Raw genomic sequence first — 21714 nt, 5'->3', positions numbered from 1 at the left:
TGTTCTTCTTACCACAGAACAATTAAACTAGAAATCAATAAAAAAGAAAATTACTGAAAAATCCCCATAGATTTGGAAGTTAATTAGATGCCTTCTTATTAACCCTTGGGTAAAAAATAAATCACATGGAAATGGGAGAATATTTTGAACTGAGTAATAAAACTAGTTGGGATGTATTAATCAGTGAAGTCATGCCAGATGGAAATGTTTAGCTTTAAATACATATATTACAAGATAAAGAATGCAGAAAATCAACAATTTTAACACTTATCTCAAGAAATTATAAAAATGGGGAACGAAATACAAAGTAGAAAGAAGGGAATAATAAAACAAAGAGGAGAATATAATGAAATAGAAAATAATAGAATCAACAAAGACAGAAGTCGGCTCAGCTTAGTAGTTTAACCACCAAACTGTAGACTAAGAAAAAACCTGAAAATAATTCCTATCTAGAATGACAAGAGAACCTCATGACCAATCACACAGACATTAGAAAGGTCCCTTGAGGACATTATATATAATTTATACCAATATATTTGAAAACAAAGATGGAATAGGTAACATTCTAGAATATAAAATTTACCAAAATTAACATGAAAGGAACATCTGAACTGTTTTATTATTGTGAATAAAGTTTTAGTTCAGATTTTTATCACACACAAAAAATTCCTCTCACCATGAGGGCTCCACTGGTAAGTTTTACCCAAGCTGTAAGGAGTTAAAACTCATCCCACAAGAGGGATGGCTTCCCCAACCAAATGGGGACCATGTTGAAACCAACAGGAACTTTTCCCAAAGCCAGCAAGGACCTTGAAAGAACAACGAGAGAGAGGATCGTTACATGCCTGTCCACTCAGAATAGACGGGAAAAAATCCTAAGCAAAATTTTAACACACATGAATCCACCCATGTTTACATGGGCTAAACAATGGCCACATTTGTCTGTTTCAAGAAATCAAGATTTGGTTTAACACTTAAACATTAACCCAAGTAATGCAAAATAGAATAAACATCACATGATCATCTGAAGAGTAATTGTTAAATTTAACTTCCATTCAAGATGAAACTGTTCAGCAAATGAGGAAAAGCAACCATTCTTAATTTCACAAAGAGTATCTATAGCAAACATCTGAACTACAGTTGGAATACTCAAAGCCTTCCTTGACTTCAAAAATAGGACAAGGACACTCTTACATCACACACCAGAGCCTCAAGCCAGTGAGTTTAGGCAAGAAAAAGAAATCGGAATAAACAGAACTAGCATTATGTGTAGCTTATATCGTGAATGTAGAAAATCCAAAATAATCTCTGGCTAATTTATTGGAATTAATGAATGATGTTAGCAAGGATGCTGGATGTAAAAGTGATTGCATCTTTACAGACTGCAGGAGATAGTTAAGGACAGGGAAGCCTGGCATGCTGCAGTACATGGGGTCGAAAGAGTTGGACACGACTGAGCAACTGAACAACAACAACAGACCAGGAATAGTTAGAAAATAAAGTCTGAACCAGATACCAATTACAATAACATTAATTATACAAGACCCTTACATATTACTGAGAGCAATTTTTTTCTCTTTGGCTGCACTCTGCAGCTTGTGGGATTTTAGTTCTCACACCAGGGATTGAACCCGGCTCCTTGGCAGTGAGAGCATGAAGTCCTAACCCCTGCATCACCAGGGAATTCCCTACATATTACTGAGAACATTTAAAGATCTTTGAAAACAGAGGGATACACCCTGTTCATAAGAGGCTTAATGTTATGGTGATGTCAATTCTACCCAAAGGTTTCTATAGATTTAACACAATCCCAGCAGAAATCCAACATGTTTTTTCTTTGCTTTTCTATAGAAAGGCTAAGAGCTGACTTTAAATTTTTAAACAGAAATACAAAGGGCTTCCCTGGTGGCTCAGTGGTAAAGAATCTGCCTGCGATGCAGGAGACAAAGGAGATGTAGGTTCAATCCCTGGTTTGGGAAGATCCCCTGGAGGAGGGCTTGGCAACCCACTCCAGTATTCTTGCCAATCCCATGGACAGAGAAGCCTGGTGGGCTACAGTCCATGGGGTCTCAAAATGTTGTACACAACTGAATGACTGAGTGCACATGTGGGAATAACCTAGAATGACACAAAAATGGGAGGGCTGGGTGTTTCAGACATTAGGACTCCGGATAAACCACACCAGTTTCTCAGCCTTACCACTGCAGGCATTTGGGGCCAGATCATCTCTGATGTGGGGCAGCCCTGTGCACTGTGGGATGTTTGCCAGCATCCCTTGCCCACTCCAGGTGCTAGCAGCACCCCACCACCCCTGTTTGCAACAAGGCTGTCTCCTGTCATCGCCAGATGTTCCCCAGGAGCCCCATCTGAGAGCCGCAGAACTCATTAGATGGTACTGTCTGAGGTCAAACAAATGGAACAGAATCGTCCAGAAAAAATATTTAACATTTTGGAAAGTCTTATCTTCATGGAAGGCTTCCCTGATAGCTCAGTTGCTAAAGAATCCGTCTTCAACACAGGAGACCCCAGTTCAATTCTTGGGTTGGGAAGATCCTCTGGAGAAGGGATAGGCTACCCACTCCAGTATTCTTGGGCTTTCCTTGTGGCTCAGCTGGTAAAGAATCCGCCTCCAGTGTGGGAGACCTGGGTTTGATCCCTGGGTTGGGAAGATCCCCTGGAGAAGGGAAAGGCCACTCCAGTATTCTGGCCTGAAGAATTCCATGGACTGTATAGTCCATGGAGTCGAAACGAGTGGGACACAACTGAGCAACTCACTTTCACTTTCATCTTCATGGAGGTTTAACTTGTATACAACACAATTCACCAACTTCACATAAATGACTTGATTTACCTTGTCAAATACACACAGTGCCAACACTGGATTTTTCATGAGTGGCGCTGGATGGCAGAGGCCAGTAAACTGCAGCTCACAGGTCACATCTGACCTGCCACCTGCCTGCTGATGCCTGCAAGCTAAGAATGGCTTCTGTAATTTCAAATGGTTGTATAAGCACTTAAATTAATATCCTCGACTTTGCTTCTTGACCTGCAATGTCTAAACTATTTAACTGTGTGACCCTTTAACAAAAAAAATTGCCAAGCCTACTTAGAATAGTGGAGAAGGACTGTCTTTTCCATAAGTGATGCTGGGCCAATGGGGTACCCTAAAGGGGAAAAGTCAAGTGACCCCTGTGTTGTGCTTAGTCGCTCAGTCACGTCCGAGTCCTTGCAACCCCATGGACTGCAGCCTGCCAGGCTCCTCTGTCCCTGGAGATTCTCCAGGCAAGAATACTGGAGTGGGCTGCCGTGCCCTCCTCCAGGGGATCTTCTCAACCCAGGTCTCCCTCATTACAGGCAGATTCTTTACCATCTGAGCCACCAGGGAAGTCCCAAGTGACCCCTACCCCCATGCTACATCCCGATCAGTTCCAGGTGAATTGTAACTCTGAGTGTGCAAGACAAAGCAGACAAATAGAAGAGGATTGGAAGTGGTGTGTGGGGAAAGCTCTCATATGTGATGAAGTACAGAGACTACAGCAATGGTTGATGATTTGACTTCATGAAAAATGAGAATCTACTTATCACTACTTAAGAAAGCGGAAAGACTGGAAAGCAATTATCCTTCAATTAAAAATAAATAATTTTTTAAGTGAAAAGATAAACCAGAGATGAGAGAGGATATTTGTGACACTTAATGATTGACAGGGCTTCCCTGGTGGCTCAGATGGTAAAGCGTCTGCCTGCAATGCTTGAGACCCGGGTTCAATCCCTGGGTCGGGAAGACCCCCTGGAGAAGGAAATGGCAATCCACTCCAGCACTCTTGCCTGGAAAATCCCATGGACAGAGGAGCCTGATAGGCTACAGTCCATGGGGTCACAAAGAGTCGGACACGACTGAACGACTTCACTTTCACTTTCAGTGATTGACAAAGAGGCACGTCCTGAATATAGATGAGTGTGCAAGCTCGGTCGTGTCCGATTCTTTCTGACCCTGTAGACTGTAGCCCACCAGGCTCCTCTGTTCGTAGGGTTTCCAGGCAAGAATACTGGAGTGGGTTGCCATTTCCTTATCCACCTGAATATAGAGAGAGCTTCAAATCACTATGTAAAGACAGATAACCTGATAGGAGAAAAATTAAAAAACAACAAGCTGTCCGTGAAAGACCCACCTGCCTGGTGGTGGGTCAGTGTGAAGACATGTCAACCTCAGCACGGCAATGCAGATAAAAGCCAAAAACCTACCAGAATGACTAGCCTTTGAAAGACTGGCAGTACCAGTTCTCACATTGGTGAGAACGTGGAGAAGTGGCACTCCCATGTGCTTGGTGGGGATGCATTAAGGTACAGCCTCTCCAATAGCAATCAGCTTTTCCATTTAAATTTGAATATACCTTGGCCTAGTTGAGAAGAACTGTTCCCCTTCTCACACCTCTGACACCAAAGCTGTAGGTTTTCTACCCCAGCCAATCCTCTGCCTTTCCATGGACACCAACTGGGTGTTCTCTAATTTAATTCAATTCTGACCCTCACAGCCCGGAGTCAGCACAGACCGTGAGGCTCAGGGCTCAGTCCACAAGCCTACTTCCTGTCACATGTGGGTCACAAGTGATGAGTCTCCTCCCGGTTACTCGCTTCTGTCCAACTCAGTTCTCACCGCCCACACCTCTGGTCAATCATTTGCTACAAAGGTTGGCAGAATTGGGGGCAGCACACACTTACTCTTCCTGGTTTATCATGAAGAAATGTCCAGGTCAAGCACTACATAGGGGGAGGTCCAGACGGATCGCAAATGCAAGGGCTTCTATCCCCGTGGTGATGGGTGCACCATCCTCCTGCCACATGGATGTGTTCACCAACCCAGAAGTTCTCCACACCCCAGAGTTCAGGGATTTTTATGGAGGCTTCATCCCGCAAGCACAATCCATGAACTCAACTTCTCAACTCATTCCCTCTCCCCTCCCCAGAGGATGGAGTGGGCAGGGGGCTGACAGTTCCAAGTTCCTAATCATGACTCCAACTTTCTGGTGACAAGCCCCCTCCAGCAGCCCACCCAGAGTCATTTCATTAGAACAAAAAATGCTCTATCATCCAGGAAACTCCTAGGGACTTAGGAGCCGTGGGTAAGGTACCCCGTCAATCCATCACTGCAGAGGTTGCAAGGGTTTCAAGAGCTCTGTGTCAGGAATGAGGAGCAGAGACCAAGTGTGTATTTTTCATCATGCCGCTGGTCATAGGTACAAGCCCAAAGGAAGTATGTGCCCATTCATACCAAGAGCTCTGCACCAGAATCTGATGAACCTGAAAAGAACCCAAAGGCTCATTAGCATTAGGTTGGTTAAGAATCTGGTGGTGGCTTCCTGCAGTGAAATTCTGTGTAGCAGCAAAAATGAACAGGGTAGGCAAATCCCACAGACACGCATCGAGGGATAGAGGGCCGGGAAATGCAGATGTGGTCCAGACTTAGACAACATGGAGTATGTGTACAACCTCACAGAGGAAGCAGGAGGAGGCAGGCCTAGGGGGCTTTGAGGAATGAGTGGGGGGACCTGGGCCAGGTGTTCATTCTGTTCTCATTCCTGTGTTTGTTTACTGAAGTTGCAAGCACTTTCCCACATGTCCTTTATACTTCACAATTTCAAAGCATCTTTTCAGTGCATGCAGAGGGCTTTCTGGCTGGGTTTGGAAAGGTGGGGAGTTCAAGGGGGACACCGCAAGTGGGAGTTCTGCTGGTAGAAGTTTCTAGAAACACAAAGGGAAAGTGTTAATCCCTCAGTCATGTCCGACTCTTTGTGACCCCGTGGACTGTAGCCTGCCAGGCTCCACTGTCCGTTGAATTCTCCAGGGAAGAATACTGGAGTGAGTTGCCCATGTCCTTCTCTAGGGGATCATCCTCACTCAGGGATCAAACCCGGGTCTCCTGCATTGCAGGCAGATGCCCTGGTCTGATCCACCAGGGAAGTCAAAGGGTCTGCTTCAAAGGAGCCATTTGTAGCGTTAAAAGTCCCAAGAAACTCTCATGAAAGGAAACTTGAAGCGAATCCCCGGAGGAGGGCGCAAAGGGAGCCCCTAATTTCCCAGTTCGGTAAATCCCTGCTCTCTCGCGTCAGGTCCCATCAAGCACGGTCTCCCTCGTCCATCATTTCAGCGACTCTCAGGGCGTGAGCAAAAGCAGCTTTACGGTCAGGTGAACCATAAACTCCTGGCAACTTCTCCCTTTCCTCTCCCTTCTTAGCAACCATTTAAAGGCGGTCTTTTTGTGGGTAATACCAGCAGGGCTGGAATCTGGAAGAAGGTTTTTGTGTGCAGTCTTGCAGGAAAGCTGATAGCAATTCAATTAGAAAATGCAAATGAGGTCACATATTTCCCACGGGAGAGCTGCATCGCCCCCAAGGAATTGGAGCGATGTTTGGCCTCACAGTCGATAGTGAGATCAAGTTCTCGCACCCTTGTCATCTGGCTGGCTGTGCAGCACTTGAAAGTGTCAATGGGACCTGTGGGTATACTTTGCAAAAGAGGAAACTGTTGTTTATGAAACTAATATTAGATTGTAGAGTGTGTCAACGTCTATGAAAGATAAACTCAGTCGCACGTTATCCCGTGCCCGGGCCCAGATGCCAAAGCGCCATCTTTCCCCGGGATTTCCACCTCCCCAAGTGTTGGGCTGAACTGTGCCCTCAGCGTTTCTGTGTGGAAGTCCTAGCCCACAGTTCCTCAGAATGGGACCAGGTTGTCAGATGTAATTAGTTCCAGTGAGGTCCTCAGGGCAGAGGGACCCTAATCCTACAGGACTGGTGAACTTATTAAAGAGGAAATTTGAACACAGACACAGTCCTTGGTGCTTCCCCTATGGTGCAGCAGTAAAGAATCTGCCTGCCAATGCAGGAGATGCAAGTTCGATCCTTGGGTCAGGAAGATCCCCTGGAGGAAGAAATGGAAACCCACTCCAGTATTCTTGCCTGCAGAATCCCATGGACAGAGAAGCCTGGCAGGATACAGTCCTTGGGGTGGCAGAGTCAGACGCGACTGAGTGACTAAGCACAGCACGACAGCAGTCCCGGGCAGAACCTGTGTGAAGATGAAGACAAGGATGGAGGTTGCCTTTCTGCAAAACAAGGACACTGCCCACCACCAGGCTCCAGGAGAGGGGCCTGGGGCGAGCCTCTCACTCGGCCCTGCGGAGGGACTGCCCTTCCCACACCTGGTCTTGGCCTCTGGCCTCCAGAACCATGACATGAGTGTCTGCCATGGAAGCCCCTGTCTGTGGTGAGCCCAGGACAGTCAGTCACTGGAGATGTCTCCAGTGCCTTCCAGCTGAGGTGGAGACCCGACCCCAAGGGTGGAGACACACACCATCCGTGTAGCCTCCTGAAGGTGGATAAGAGTTCAGAGCTTCCAGTCCTCTTCTCGCCGCTGCTCGGGTCTCCAGTCCCAGCGAGGACATCTTGCCAAGACCACAGGTGTTAAAGCCCCACCCCCACGGTCTGCCTCTGTGAGTAGAAGGAGCCCGTCTGTATCACAGACACCCAGATCTGTGACAGGACACGGAATGGAGAGGACCTGGCTGAGAAGCAGTTTCTGAGACACACCCCACCCCCGACAATGAGGCCCCCAAGGAAAGGCTGGCCCCCGAGCAGCCCTTCATGAGCGCCAGAGGACCAGCACCCATGCCTTAACCCCTACGCTGCCCACTTGGGAGTTTTAACCAAAGGGGGCCAGTGGAGCTTGCCACGTGCAGTGCTACCTTGGGAAAGCATGTGAAGGCCATCAGGTGGAGCCCTGGAAGCAGAGTGTGCACGCACCTTCAGAAAGTAGCAAGACGGTCCTTATATGCTTTTCCAAAAGGTGGCCCCCACGTGACAGAAACAGCGACTCCCGGTGTGGCCAATATGGGAAAGTACGGCTGGCGAGTGAGCAGACTGCTGTCCACGTGCCTGTTCTCCGGAGGCTGGCAGCCACATTAATGCGTGATGACGAGCTCGGTACTTCAGGCACAGGCTTGACTGCCTGGGAGAACCGAGTGTCCATGTCACAGACACACAGACTGTCAGGAAGGAAATCCATGGTGACCACAGCCGAGTGGCCCCGCCAGCAATGGGTGATCAGTGTTAGACCTCAGTGGGTGCACAATGCTCCCCAGAAATCCACAGCTGTTAACTCTGCAAGAGTTAACTCCTGCAGAGGCAGGAGTGAGTTCTAACCCCTGGAAGCTGCAGGGGGAGGGCTCCAGGCTTCCCCGGGGTGAGCAGGAGTGACACGGTGGAAAAGGGCCAACTCAGACCACATTTCAGGCTGCTGACGTCCTTGAACGAGTGTCAGGGTCTTCATTTTGCAGAGGAGAGGTGCCCGGGGTCCAAGCCCAGGGAGAAAGGCATGACCATCATTGGTCACTTTCCCTGGCCTTTCTTGGGAGTAGGGAATGGCCCAGGGCTGGGCCGATAGAAGGCAGAGGCTGCTGGTCTGTCCAGGGAGCCAGGAGTGCGACATCTGAGTCGAGACCGGAGATAAGAGAAGCAGGTAGAGATGGGAGCACCCTCGGGCTAAGGGAGCACCCTTAGGCAAAGCCCAGGTCAGGTGGCCCTTGGAGAGGCATTTGTGTCTATTCTAAGATGTGTCGGTTTTCCAGGGGGCCTGAGAGCAAGGGTGGGAGGGTGAGGCTTTTTCTGCAGCAATCTTGTCTTGGCCAGCACCATGCCCGGCCTGCTTCCTGCTGTGTCTCTGCTGCGAGAGAGGCAAGGAGTGGGCGCTAGTCAGGTCTGGTTTACTAAGCAGGATGAAGGCCCCCAGGGGCTGGCCCGGCTGCCTCTCCCACCCCACGGGGACCATCGTGTCTCACCACTGTGCTCCGGACGGCCACTGTCCGTTCCTTGCTCCAGGAGGTCCCACCACCAGTACCCACCACCTGGATCCTAGCACCTCCCCCTCTCAGCTTCTCTTTTTCCTGAAAATACAAAAGCCTCAGAGGGTGGAAGCCATCCCCACCCAGCCAAGTCCACCACTCTGCTTCCTTGTTCCCATGAGGGGACACCTGTCACTTCTGCAGGACACACCCCGGCATCCTTCATCGCCTCTCCTGCAGCTGTGCAGGAGCCAAGCTGCAGGTACAAACAGGAAGAGACCCTCCCTCACCACCCACACAACGCTCATCCTGACCGAAGCCTTCCAGAATCACCCACGCTGACGAAACTGACTGTTTTTCTCACTAATTGACACCAATGTGAGCGATTCCAACCAGTTCCACTGCTTGCAACTCCAGGAAAAAGTCATACATTTTGGCTTAACTTGCTAATTTAATTTATCTTCTCTTACTGTAATTGTACTTCTTTCTGTAAACTAAAGAGTAATTTCATTTATGTTGTTGCTGGCAAAACATAATTGTCCTAATTCTCTAGAGCAGGTCCCCAAGCAGGGCTCTTGGAGGAGAAGCCTGGAGTTTGGGTTGTCACAGAGGGTGGGGGTGCTCCTAGCATCGCGTGGACCTGAGCACCCTACAAGTGCACAGGACGCCCCCCAGAGCACGCCCTGCTTCCCAGGTTGGCAGTGCAAAGAGCCTGGTTTAGAGCCAGGTGGGATCGGGGGGTACTTCTCAGGCCCTGGGAGACACATTATCTTGTGTCTTCGTTTTGCTGGGGACACGAGGCTGCAGAGGGCAAGGGGTGTGCTGTGAGCGTCTGTTAAGAGAAATGAGGTTTTCAAACTACTTGAGAACACAAAGCTTCCCTGAGGATGATGGTGATGGAAACAAGTTGCCTGAAGAACCAGGGCTCAGTGGTTCCCCAGGGATGCGCCCACCCCCACAGTCCCTGACCCTGACCCTTAGGAAACAGCAGCAGTGGGGTCAGGCCCGCACAGCACGGCGACATCCGCCCTCCGTGTCAGGGCTTCACCTTGCGAGTGAGGAGCAGGGAGGCCGAGCTCAGACCCAGTCGCCGTCACAGCTGTATGAACCTGGCCAGTCCTCGGACCTCTGCCCAGATATGAGTGACGACCGTGTCAGCCTGTCCCTTCCTGAGTTGTTCTGGGTACAAGTGAACGAGGCCGGGGGTTGGGGAGTCCATCCCATCCCCCACTCCACCCCACCCCCGCATCCCCCGCACACCAGGCAGCGAGTACAGAAGTGTTAGCTTCAGACTTTCCTTCCAAATATGGATACACAAAGAAATAATCATGTTGTTTCGTGCAGGAGACCTTTCTTTGCATGACTTTTATGGGAATTCTCAAAACAGTCTCCCCTTCTTAGAAGAGATGGGAAGTAAGAAATACCATAGTTGCTTTGAGGGGAGGGGGTGCAAAGATAGGGCACTGGTCTTCCCCATTGTGTTGTGGATGTAAAAAAAATTCCACTAAGTGCCTTTTCAGAACCAAACTCATGCAAATGTTTGTTTAGAATGGCTCCCATGCTCTATTTGTTAAAGAAGGGAGCTATCTTTCTGTTGTTTTATTTTGTGTTTGTTAAATACCATTTTATTCTGTCGGTCCTTAGCTGCCATGGAAACCAGCCAGAAGGCTGCAGACAGAACCCTAGTTAAATATTTTAAATATACATGCTTGCAGGCAAACAAAATGTACCATTTTTCAAATGTATATTGAAAGGGAAGTCGGAGGTAGAGGAATGAACTATCTTATAGATTTTGGTGCCTCTCTTTTTTTTCTCATGAAATCTAATTATCCTCAGTGAAAATCAGTACTAGACCTGACATTTGGGGGAGTTGGGATGGGTAGGACGCTGTTTCCTTATTTGAAGCATGTTTAACCCAAAGCTGTAAAGAAGCAATGAAAACAGGAAGGCTGGTGAATCAGAGACCAAGGAGAGACCCATAAATAACACTGATACTTGAGGGTGAATCTCATGCACCTGTGTTCCATCACACACAGTGTGAGTCCACACGCAGACAGAGCGTGTCATCCCCTCATGTCTCATTCTGAGCACAGACCCACAAATTCTGTAACTTGGGAGCACCAAGCCCTACATCGGTCATGTTTCTGCTGGGATGGGCCACCCCCTTCCCCAATATCAGGACCACCGAGAGGGTCTGATGAGACTGCGAGCTATCACGGTCACTCTACGTAGGAAGGTGCAGGAGCAGGCAAGGCTGGACACTGGTTAAAGGAAAGGGGTGGATACCCAGAGATGGTAGTAGAGTGAGACTCACAGGCACAGGTTGACTTCTGTGATGAAAGAGAAGCACCCCCAGCCTAATCAGGGCTCCCAGGGCCTTCCACCTGAGGACTTCCTCTCCCCACATCTCCCAGGAAATTCAGTGCAGGTTCTGGTCCCAGACCTCTGACCCTCAGCTGTGCGTCCACCACCCAGAGAGGTGCTGGCACATGGCTCCCAGGCACATGCCCAGCCTAGAGACCAGAGAGCAGGGAAGACTAGCAGGTTAAAGAACAGGATTCCCTGTTGCCTGTATCATCCCTCCATTACCTGCTTATGCAAATTGCAGCCACAGGCTCCAGCCTCACAGAAGCCTTGTCTCTCGGCATTAAGCGTCCCGGGTTGCACTGCCCATCAAGGTGGTGGAATGTGTGGGGCACGTTCCCCAGGAGGAGCTGCCCAGGGTGGTGAGAGCCCACTGTCACCTCTGGGGGGAGGGAGCCCACCCTGCACCCCTTGATTAAGAAGCGTCCTTGTGGACATCAGGGTTACCTCACCTGGTGGACAGGTCCCACAGGGAGCTAGCTTGAACATTTTCTGATAAATTTAGCTTTTATTGAATCGCGTGGACTTGTGCTTATGCTATTCTCTCGAAAGTGGGGGGGAGGGCTTCGCTAATAGCCCAGTGGTAAAGAATCCACCTACCAATGCAGAAGACACAGGTTCGCTCTCTGGTCCATGAAGATCCCACATGCCACGGAGCAACTAAGCCCATGTGCTGTAACTACTGAGCCTGTGCTCTACAGCCAGGGAGCCACAACTACTGAGCCCATGTGCCCCAACTACTGAAGCTGACATGCACCCTAGAGCCCGTACTCCCCAAGAAGAGAAGTCACTGCAATGAGAAACTCGTGCACCGCAACTGGAGAGTACCCCCCCACCACCACCTGCCACATCTAGAGAAAAGCCCGCATAGCAATGAAAACCCAGCACAGCCAAAAATAAATAAATAACTTTTTAGTGGGGGAAATTTATGGCACTGAGGCAGAGCAGCCTGGGACCCAACAACTTCGTGCAATGGCTGTGGGGGCGTCAGGCTTCATCTGTGACCCCGTCCTTGAAGGGTGGGGTGACTGGGCACTCTTAAGAAACACACCGTGGTCTGGGAGTTTTTAAGCCACCTCCAGATCTGCGTCGTCCCCTGAGGGCAGAGGCCTCTGGGGAGCCATCTTCTCTGGAGGACAGTGGAGCTCACTGCACTTTGCTGAAGGGCCAGGCACCCACGTGTGATGACCGGGGCTTGTGTCCTGGGCCCTGCTCCCTGTCCACCTGCTCCAGTCACAGCCAAGGGCCCCAGGACCCAGACTGGCTCATGGTGGGACCCTCACCTTCACTCCCATCGCTGGGAAAGGTGAATATTCTCCACTTACCCACTGCTAACCAACTGACACCATCCTCAATCCAGAACAGCCAAGAAGGAGTTTCTACACCGCAGACACAGCCTGGGTTGTTTGTATTCCCTGCTCACTTCTGAGTGTTCTATGAGTCACCTATTTGCTTATACTTGGCTCTTCATAGTTCTGTGTTCCTACTAGTGAGTGGTTGGATAACAGGAACATATAACCAATTATAAGTTTTTGCATATAGATCGGAGGAGGAGCGTATGACTACCGTCCTCCCCTGACACTTTCCTCTCTCTCATTTTTTTCTTTTTGAAAAAAAAGGAAGGGAAAAAGAAGCGATAATTTAAAACCTGCCCCAGGATAGTTTTGCATTATTCATCTTTCACTTGTGAACGATGATGGGAGGGAAATGACCCAGCTTCTTCCTGATGTCGGCAAGTCCCTGAAGACCTCACCGGGGAGTCTCTCTCAATTACGCTCATAATCAGACTCAGAGGACAACCTCGTTGAAAGGAGAGCAGAGCTGGGCGGACGCAGGGCTGCAGGAACTTAAGAAAATGAGACGGTGTGCCGGTGAGGAGCTGGGGAGAAAGCCACCTCGGGGAGATGGGCACAAGGGTCGCTCCTGGGCTCCAGGTTTGGGCTCAGTGCAGGGAGAGGGTAGAAAGTGATGATTTTGGCGGGGGACATCATGCAGCTTGTCTGTGGACTTGGGGCCGTGGCCTTCCCTTGAGAAAGGAGGACAGTCCTTGTCCTCCTGCATCCCTTTCTCTCCTGAGTTCATTGAAGTGTCTTCCTGAGTGTGAGGGTGCATCCCTTTATTCCTGGACAGAGGATGCTACACCTGAGATTGGTCCAGAAACCCTGCCAAGAGAAAAGCACTGAGCCCAGAGACAAGGTGACCTGGAAGGATCTTAGGCCCTGTCCTGGGCACCCCAGACCCCCAAGAGCCACAGGCAGAGCAGGGCTCACACCCCTCCAGGGGGACCAGCCCAAGCAGCCACACAGGCATTGCATGTTTTCTTTACAGAGTGCGTGTCTGTTGAGGATGCGACCCTGTAGTTCACCTGTATCGCTCAGGAGTGAGACCACCTAACCTCCCCGGATTGTGACCTGAGGCAGACACTCCCCACCTCTGGCCCACAGCCCAGCTGCCCCAGAGCTCGTCTGGCCCCTGGAGAGGGAAACAGAGGCCCAGGGGAAGTAAAAGACTCACTCAGGGCCCAGGCCTGGTACAAGGACCACCCCCCCACCGGCCCTGGGGAAACTCCTCTGGGTAGCTCACCATTTCAGAGCCTCCTCAGCAGAAGAATCCAGTGCTGAGCCTGATCGATTAAGGCTCAGTGGGAGAGGCCATCTCAAAGAAGAGACGCTTTGTAAATAAGAGCCAATTAAGGAGCAGGCAGACTCAGGGCTTCACAAAAGAGCGTCCAGTCTCTGCGTTGTCTATGCCTGGGAGCCATGGTCCCCACCCTCATCTGCCCTCTTGGGGAAAGGCCATACCTGCGGGCAGAACAGCCCTACCCCCTCCAGATGTCCCTGTAGAAGCCCACCTGCCACCCCATCCTAGGTCAGGGCTCTAAGGGTCCCCAGAGCCAGCAGACTCCACCCAGACTCACAGGATAGAGGTGCAGGGGGTGATGTATAGAATTCAGGGGAACCGCGTCAGGATTCGAATGCCACCCCCCCCCCCCCCCGCTGCACACCATCCCCGCAGCCGCCAACTCTGCAGGCAGGTGGGCTGGATCGAGGGTCCAACCAGACCACCAGGCGATTTCCTCAGTGCTCGCCATTCTGCAGACCTGCAGAACGAGTGTGGCCGAATCCAAGGCCAGCCCAGCAGTCAGGAACCTCCCCCTACCAGTTACATGGCCTCTGACTTAAGCTGAAGTGTCTGTAAGGAACCAGTGATGTGGGCTTGGTCACCGGGTCAGGGTCGGGCTGTTGGTTCTGAGAAAGTTGTGACACCTTATATACAGAGAGAGAGAGACATACAGAGCACACACATATGTACACATGTACACATATACATACGTGTCCATGTCCATACATGCATGTGCCTATATAGGCCTGGACATGAACACACATATGTGTGGCTTTTAGTAACGGGAGCACAGAGGCCACATTCATGTCTCACCCGACATCCACCATCGTGGCTCAGAAGCACTGGTGACCTTGGCGCATGGGGAAATGCCTGTTATCCGCTCAGAGATGCTCTCCAGAGCGGCCACAGCGTTATTTACCACCTGTGTGATTGTGCATCTGGGTTTGCAAGCCATGATCTGAGCGGCCCAAGGTCATTGCGGGTCCAGAAGCGAGCACTCGCCCGTGGGCAATGGCTCGTCCATGTTGGCGTCGGCGTCCCTCCCCCAGAGGAGCGGGTGTCTTCCCGTCCCAGCATAGCTAGCTCAGGTCTGGCATCGATCTTCTCCAGATTTTGTTATTACATTTGTCTCACAGCTTTAAAATAGTAGCAAATATGTGCAATTTATTTAAACAACACTAGGGAAATTAACGCCATGGAGGCGCAGCCTCAGCAAAGGAGGATGAGGCAGGTTTTTTAAAGGAGAATAGAACAGCTCGATGAAAACCTTTCAAATCCTGAGTCAGATTCAGAGGCTCACGTGAGCCTCAGCAGGTGCCCAGGTAGACCTGTGTTCTCTGCACAGGGAGACGTGGGGGGGAGCCCAGATGTCCAGTCCTCACCTCCCAGAGGTTGTACCTGTGGCTGGGACCCCGGCCCACCAACCCCCACCGTGGTGCGAGGTGAATCTGGCTGATTCCAGCTGCTGCCCTCATGCCAACAAGCTCAGAACAAACACTGTCATGCTCCCGTCTCCTGAGGCAGTTGCTGGGACAGGTGACCCTCATTTCCTGAGGGGTGAGGTCTTGCATCTGTGGAGAGTGACAGCTCCCTGGTCCCCTGGAGGGCTCTGTAAACACACACCACAGGCATCACCCCAGAGGGCATGAGTCCGGGCTGGGATCTTACACTTTGCATTTCTAACCTGCAAGCTGACCTACGGGGAACTCAGAGATAAACCAATGCCTTTGGGCCTCTTAGATGGGAATGTCCCTGTCTAACCAACCCACTGCATGCTGACATGAGGACTCCTAGAGGGGATGTGACCTCATGAAGAGACCCCAGAAGTTAGGGTGGCATGCAGCCAGATGCTCCAACCTTGAGGCCTGACCCCCGGCACTCAGATCCTGGCTCTGCCTAATGAGCTAAGAGGACTTCGGAAGCGACTTGGCCTCTCTGGGTCCCCTGGTAGAGAAGGGATGACCTTCCTGTGGCCTTGAAGGGAGGAAGGATGCAGGCAGAGACGGTGCAGAACGTTCAGTGCCCACGAAGTGCCCAGGGCACATGGAGAGCAGTCATCTACATCCTGGCTGCCAGGGACTTCCCTAGTGGCTCAGACAATAAAGAACCTGCCTGCAATGCAGAAAACCTGGGTTTAATCCCTGGCTCAGGAAGATTCCCATGAGGAGGGCATAGCAACCCACTGCAGTATTCTTGCCTGGGAAATCCTATGGACAGAGAAGCCTGGTGGGTTACAGTCCACGGGATCAAAAAGAGTCAGACACAACTGAACCACTAACACTTTCACTTTCTGGCTGCCAGGGAAGGGGCAACGTGCAGCTAGGACCAGCCTGAAAGCTGTTCTGTGATGCTCATCAAGGAGCCTAGAGACAGCCCCGCCCATCATCATGAGAGACGCAGGGTTGGTCACAAGGCTGGGAGGATGTCAGGTTTCCGGAGAAATCAAGGCCTCGGGATGCACACACCTAGCACAGATCCTTCTGATGAAGGTGGGACGCACCTAGGGAACCTTTCGGTTTTTAACTGCTGCAGACTCTTAAGTGCAGGAATTCAACACGGAAGACAGCTGGGCCCTGGTAGGGAAAGTCCCAGAGAGGGTCTCAGTGGAATACGGTTAGCCTAGATAGGTTTTTCCACTGATGTAGCTTTAGGTTTTGCCTACAAAGGTCTGTACAGGCAAAGCTATGGTTTTCCAGTAGTTGTGTACGGATGTGAGAGCTGGACAATAAAAAAGGCTGAACACCGAGGAAGTAATGCCTTCGAACTGTGGTGCTGGAAAAGACTCTTCAGAGTCCCTTGGACAGCAAGGAGATCAAATCAATCAATCCTGAAGGAAATCAACCCTGAATATTCATTGGAAGGACTGATGCTGAAGCTTAAGTATGAATCCTTTGGCCACATGATGTGAAGAGCCAACTCATTGGAAAAGACCCTGATGCTGGGAAAGATTGAGGGCCTGAGGGGAAGGGGACGACAGAGGATGAGGGACTAGATGGACATGAGTTTGAGCAAACATCAGGAGATGGTGAAGGACAGGGAAGCCTGGTGTGCTGCAGTTCACCGGGTCACAGAGAGTCGGACACGACTGAGCCACTAAACAACAACAGAAAAATCAACATTAGGTTTGGGGAAGGATACAAGTTGTTTTTGTTGTTAAATCAGTTAGTTTTGTCTGCATGTGTCTAACATTTCTATGCAAATTTTGCAAAAGGGAGTGAGGCAGGCTCTTCTGTCCACAGCGGACAATACCAAGACCAGTGGGTTCTCACTGGGTCCAGAGCTCAGCTGAGGGTGGAGACGACGCCGTGACTGGAGAAGGGCCATGTAGGGCCAGGTGCCTCCAGCCAGGCTTGGGCTATCCTGGTCTAAGGTCTGTCTCCGTACCATGAGTTCCCGTGTGCTCCTGGCTCTGAGGCTTGGAGTAAAAGGAACATCAACTGTGGAAAGTGCAGAGGCAACCACACGGGGCGCCGTGAAAGTGAGCCTGGAGGCCACGCAGGTGCAGGCGCCACAGGTACACAGGAGTTCTTAGTTATAGAATTCCATGCACATTAGAACATCCCGAAATACAGAAAGGTAAAAGAAAGAAAGTGAAATAAAACTCACTGGTGACTAGAGAAGACCAGAGTTCACATTTCTGTGTGTTTCCTTCCAGCCTTTTCTCTACCCTTTAAAAAATCATGGGACTCATATCGCCTGTAACTTTGGCACCGTTTCTTCATTTACTATTATCGTATGGAATTTCTTCGTGTATTCAAAGAGTAACTTCTCATGACATGTAATATCCCAAAATATGAATGCAGTGCAATGCATTTAACTACTATTTACTACTATCAGAATTCCAGAATTTTTTCCTGATATTTTTACTCTTATATATACACACTATTATCATAAAGACAACTACAATGAACGTCTTTATTTGTAGGGTTTTGTCCACACAGTTTCACTGGGACAGGTTTTGGCTCTGGAGTTATGGGGTCAAGAGCAAGGACCTTTTCTGAGGCCCTTGAAAGTCACTGGCTAAATGCTGGTCCCAGCAGTGACGAGGTCCATGACTTCAGAACAGCCAACATCCAGACCCACTGGTTCCCATCAGGCATGGGCTCTTACCAGTCTAATATCCATAGCAACTCTCTGAATTCAGTCCTGTTATACCACCCCTACTTTATAAAAGAAGCAGCTGAAGCTTAGAGAGATTGAGGGCCTTCCCCACGTCCACAAATCTTTGGACGAGGGTCTGTGTGACGTCAAATCCCACAGCCTCAACCATCAGCCCTGCTGACTCGCAGCATACACCTCAGTGCAGAGGGCTCACTTTGTTTACTCCTGTCACTGCGATGGTGAGGTAGATACACCACTTTAGTTTGGTTTGATAACTGGAAGATGTGAACATTTTTCATGAGTTTATCAATCCTTTGTATTTATTTTGCTGTAATTATCTATTTGTGGTCTTTTTCCTGTTATAATAAAGTTCCATTTTATTGATTTATAGGAACTCTTTATATAGTGAGGTTACTAACTCTGGTCATATTTGTTGTAAATTCATCCATAAATAAGGGTTTTAAATTAAAGTATATGAGTACTTTCCTTTGTCATTTTTTCCCATTGTTTTCCTCTTTAAAAGCCCTGATCTACTTGTCAAATGGTCATCTGTATTTTCTTTACCCCCACTCAATCTGTAGTCCATTTCTTTGTACAGACGAGAGGTTTGCTAGAATTTTTCCCCCCAGCATATACACACACACACACACACTTTTCCCAATACCATCCAGTCTTTTCCTGGATCTAGATTCCAGGGGTTTCCCTGGTGGCTCAGATGGTAAAGAATCAGCCTGCAATACAGGAGACCAGAGTTTAATCCCTGGGTCAGAAAGATCCCCTGGAGAAGGAAATGGCAATCCACTCCACTATTCTTGCCTGGAGACTTCTATGGACAGAGGAGCCTAGCAGCCTATAGTCCATGGGTTTGCAAAGAGTCTAACACGACTTAGTGATTAACACACACACACAAATACAAGCACAGATTCTAAGTGATGCCTTTTCCTCTGCAAAACCTAACCAGGCTCATCTGCCTCTTTTCTCCCTTTCTGCAGAAAGGAAAGAAGAACACAGTCCCGGACCCCGTCCAGCCTCCAAAAGACACGCTGCTGCCATGGCCACAGCGCCAGAGCTCCAACGGGCTGAGAAGGCAGAAACGGGACTGGGTCATCCCACCCATCAATGTGCCAGAGAACTCGCGCGGACCCTTCCCGCAGCAGCTGGTGAGGGTGAGTGGAGAGCCTCCTGCCGAGGGGGCTGCTCTCAGCTTTATCTAGGCTTCTCCTCCCAGGATGTCAAGAATTGAGCCTGATAGGCATGTTTCTGGAGCCTGGGATGGCTCTGCACTGGGTGTCTGAGAAGATCAAGATTTCGCCTTTTCAGTAACAAGATCAGTATTGCACAGAACAGAAAAAAATCAGAAGGGCGGTCGCATCCTCCAGGGTAGACAGGCCTGCTCGCTTTGGGTCCTCTCTCTCCGGTCACTGTCAAGTGACGACTCTGGTGCTTGGGAGGAGATGGGACAGGAACCTGGGTCGTGGCCCTTGACCTCTGACATCTTCCTTTGATCTGTTTGTTCACACTTCTTCCCCATTATGACTAAGATGCTAAATGGAGAATGATGGCTTCTCTGTGCTGACAGTGACCTTGGTGAAGTCAGAGAGCCTGAGAATGAGCCTGGGGTGCCAGGAGGAAGCTCTGTGTCTTTTCCCTCGGTGTCATCTGCTCCTGACAGCCACCATGAGGTTGCTTTTCCTGAAGGAGGGAAAGACTCATTTCACAAATTCATGTTTCAATAATCAAGGCCATCAACTAGCATTTTCTTCTTCCCTTTGAATGAAAATTGCAACCCAATATGAGCAATAATTTGATAAAATGGTAGTGAGAATTCCAGTAGATAATGCCATCCATGGAGAGTGCCTTGCCCCACTCTGTTATTAAGGTGTCATCTTCATTTCTTGGCCTGATTTGCCTGTTTTGTTTCCTATTCTGTTTGACGCAGAAAGGGAGGGTGGTGTTTAATATGCAGAGATGAAGCTGCAAACTTCGCAGGGACCCCAGGTCAGACGCCCCACCACACACACATCACAGCCACAGTGACGTGTCATGAACATCATCCTGCCTTCTCCACACGTGATGCTGTGACTTAAGAAATATATAGTTTGGTGTTCATCCCCGTTATTCACCAGAACCCCTAAAGCCTATGCAGTTTCCTAAAAGATAAGAGTGAAAAAGATGTCTGCAGACATTCATAGCAAACCCTGTCTAGCACAGCTGAGTTTATGCACAAGGGGACTTTTGGAAAGCAGGGGACCCTTGTCACCAGGGGGACCAACCCTGAGACCGGAGGGCTGGTACCTGTACTTCTGTCACCCCTACCTCCAGGATGGAAAGGGGACTGGAGGTTGAACCAATGGCCATGATTTCATCAATCATGCTGATGTGATGAAGCAAGCCTCCATAAAAACCAAAAAGGATACGGTTCAGAGAGCCTCGGGGGGTGTGCACATGGAGATCTGGGGTGCCCCTTCCCCGCCTCACCCCACACCCCTCTTCCATCTGATTGTTCCCAAGTCACAGCCTTTACAATAAACTGACAAGCCAGTGAGTGCACATTTCTGAATTCTGTGAGCTGCTCTAGCACGTTAATCCAACTCAAACCCGAAGAGGAATTGTTGGAATCTCAGATTTACAGCCAGCCACTTAGAAGCACTGCTGGAATATTCTGCTGCCCTGGTTCCCAGTCTCCCAAGTTAATGATATTATCACCTGACACATGGAAATTCCCTCCTCTGTCTCACAGGCTGCACATAGGCTTGTGAAAGGCTCTTCCATGGGCAGAGCCTTATCCTGCGAGGGTCCCCAGGATCTGCTGGGTCCGTTGGTCCTGCCGTGTCTGTCCTCTGCTGGACGATGGAGGAAAAGACACGGGTGTGCTTTCCTCCTGACCCCCTCCAGGGTCCCAGGGACAGAGAAGTTGTGGCTGGTGATGGCAGGGGGAGGGCTGGCTTCCCCTCACTGGCAGGGGCTCACCACCCCACTGGCCCACGGGCATATTGATGGGGACATGTCTTCTCACAAGCCACAGTGATGTCTACATGCTCCAATGGGGGAAAACACGCCCCCTCCCAAGTTAACACAAAGCTTGCTCATCGGGTAGGCAAGCAGCAGTAGGCAGAGGCTCTCAGGCCCTTGTAGACGCAAGCTCCGATGACTGGCCCTGCTGGTGACCAGGTGAGGTGTCCGGCGTCAGGTGAGCAGAGCTGCACATTCCACATGCCGGAAGCCAGCGGTCACAGTTCAGAGTCACTGGGGGGCAAGCTCTCCTGTTTTCTAGTCTGAAGTGTTGCTGTGGTTTGGAGAGTGTGTCCTCTGCTCCTCAGACGTCCAATGTGTCTGCAGCCCTTGGAGGGAGGCTACCTCCAAGTCGATCTCTGCTCTGACGCAGACTGCAGGAAGAGAGGGTGGCTTAGGGTGGGCTGATGCTATGACAAGCTTTCCCACAATTTCAGAAATGTAACTCAATACATGCTTATTTCTTGCTCCTGGAACAGTCACTTGAGGGTGGTCACTCGGCTCCAGAGCGAGGGGCACAGGATGGTTGGGCCTGGACATGGCAAACACCAATTGGGCCAGAATCCCATTGGCCAAATTGCAGGGGAACAGGGGTACACAACCCAGCTCTGCCCCAGGAGGAGGGCTATGTGTGGGGAAGCACTGGGCGCTGACCCAGCAGGTTTCCCCGAGATGAGAATGGTGCATGTCCTTTTCTCTCTAAGGGTCCCTCTGCTCCAACGAGAGGGTGGCGGGGGTGAGCGATCGGACCTGACTTACTGCCCTTCTCTGAGCTGGTC

General features: G+C 50.1%; 1 protein-coding gene across 2 annotated transcripts in view; it reads left to right on the top strand.

The window, feature by feature from the left end:
• Positions 1–21714, top strand: part of CDH4 (cadherin 4) — a 480503-nt gene that overhangs the window by 353303 nt on the left and 105486 nt on the right. For both annotated transcript variants that reach the window (XM_055544529.1, XM_055544530.1), the window contains exon 4: positions 18916–19089. In XM_055544529.1, coding sequence (XP_055400504.1) covers positions 18916–19089 — 174 coding nt within the window. The remainder of the gene's footprint in view (positions 1–18915; positions 19090–21714) is intronic.

This window comes from Bubalus kerabau, chromosome 13 (assembly GCF_029407905.1).
Source record: "Bubalus kerabau isolate K-KA32 ecotype Philippines breed swamp buffalo chromosome 13, PCC_UOA_SB_1v2, whole genome shotgun sequence".
In the NCBI taxonomy this organism is placed as follows: Eukaryota; Metazoa; Chordata; class Mammalia; order Artiodactyla; family Bovidae; genus Bubalus; species Bubalus kerabau.
Note: the sequence above shows the minus strand (reverse complement) of the source record. Positions and strands in the feature narration are given on the sequence as shown.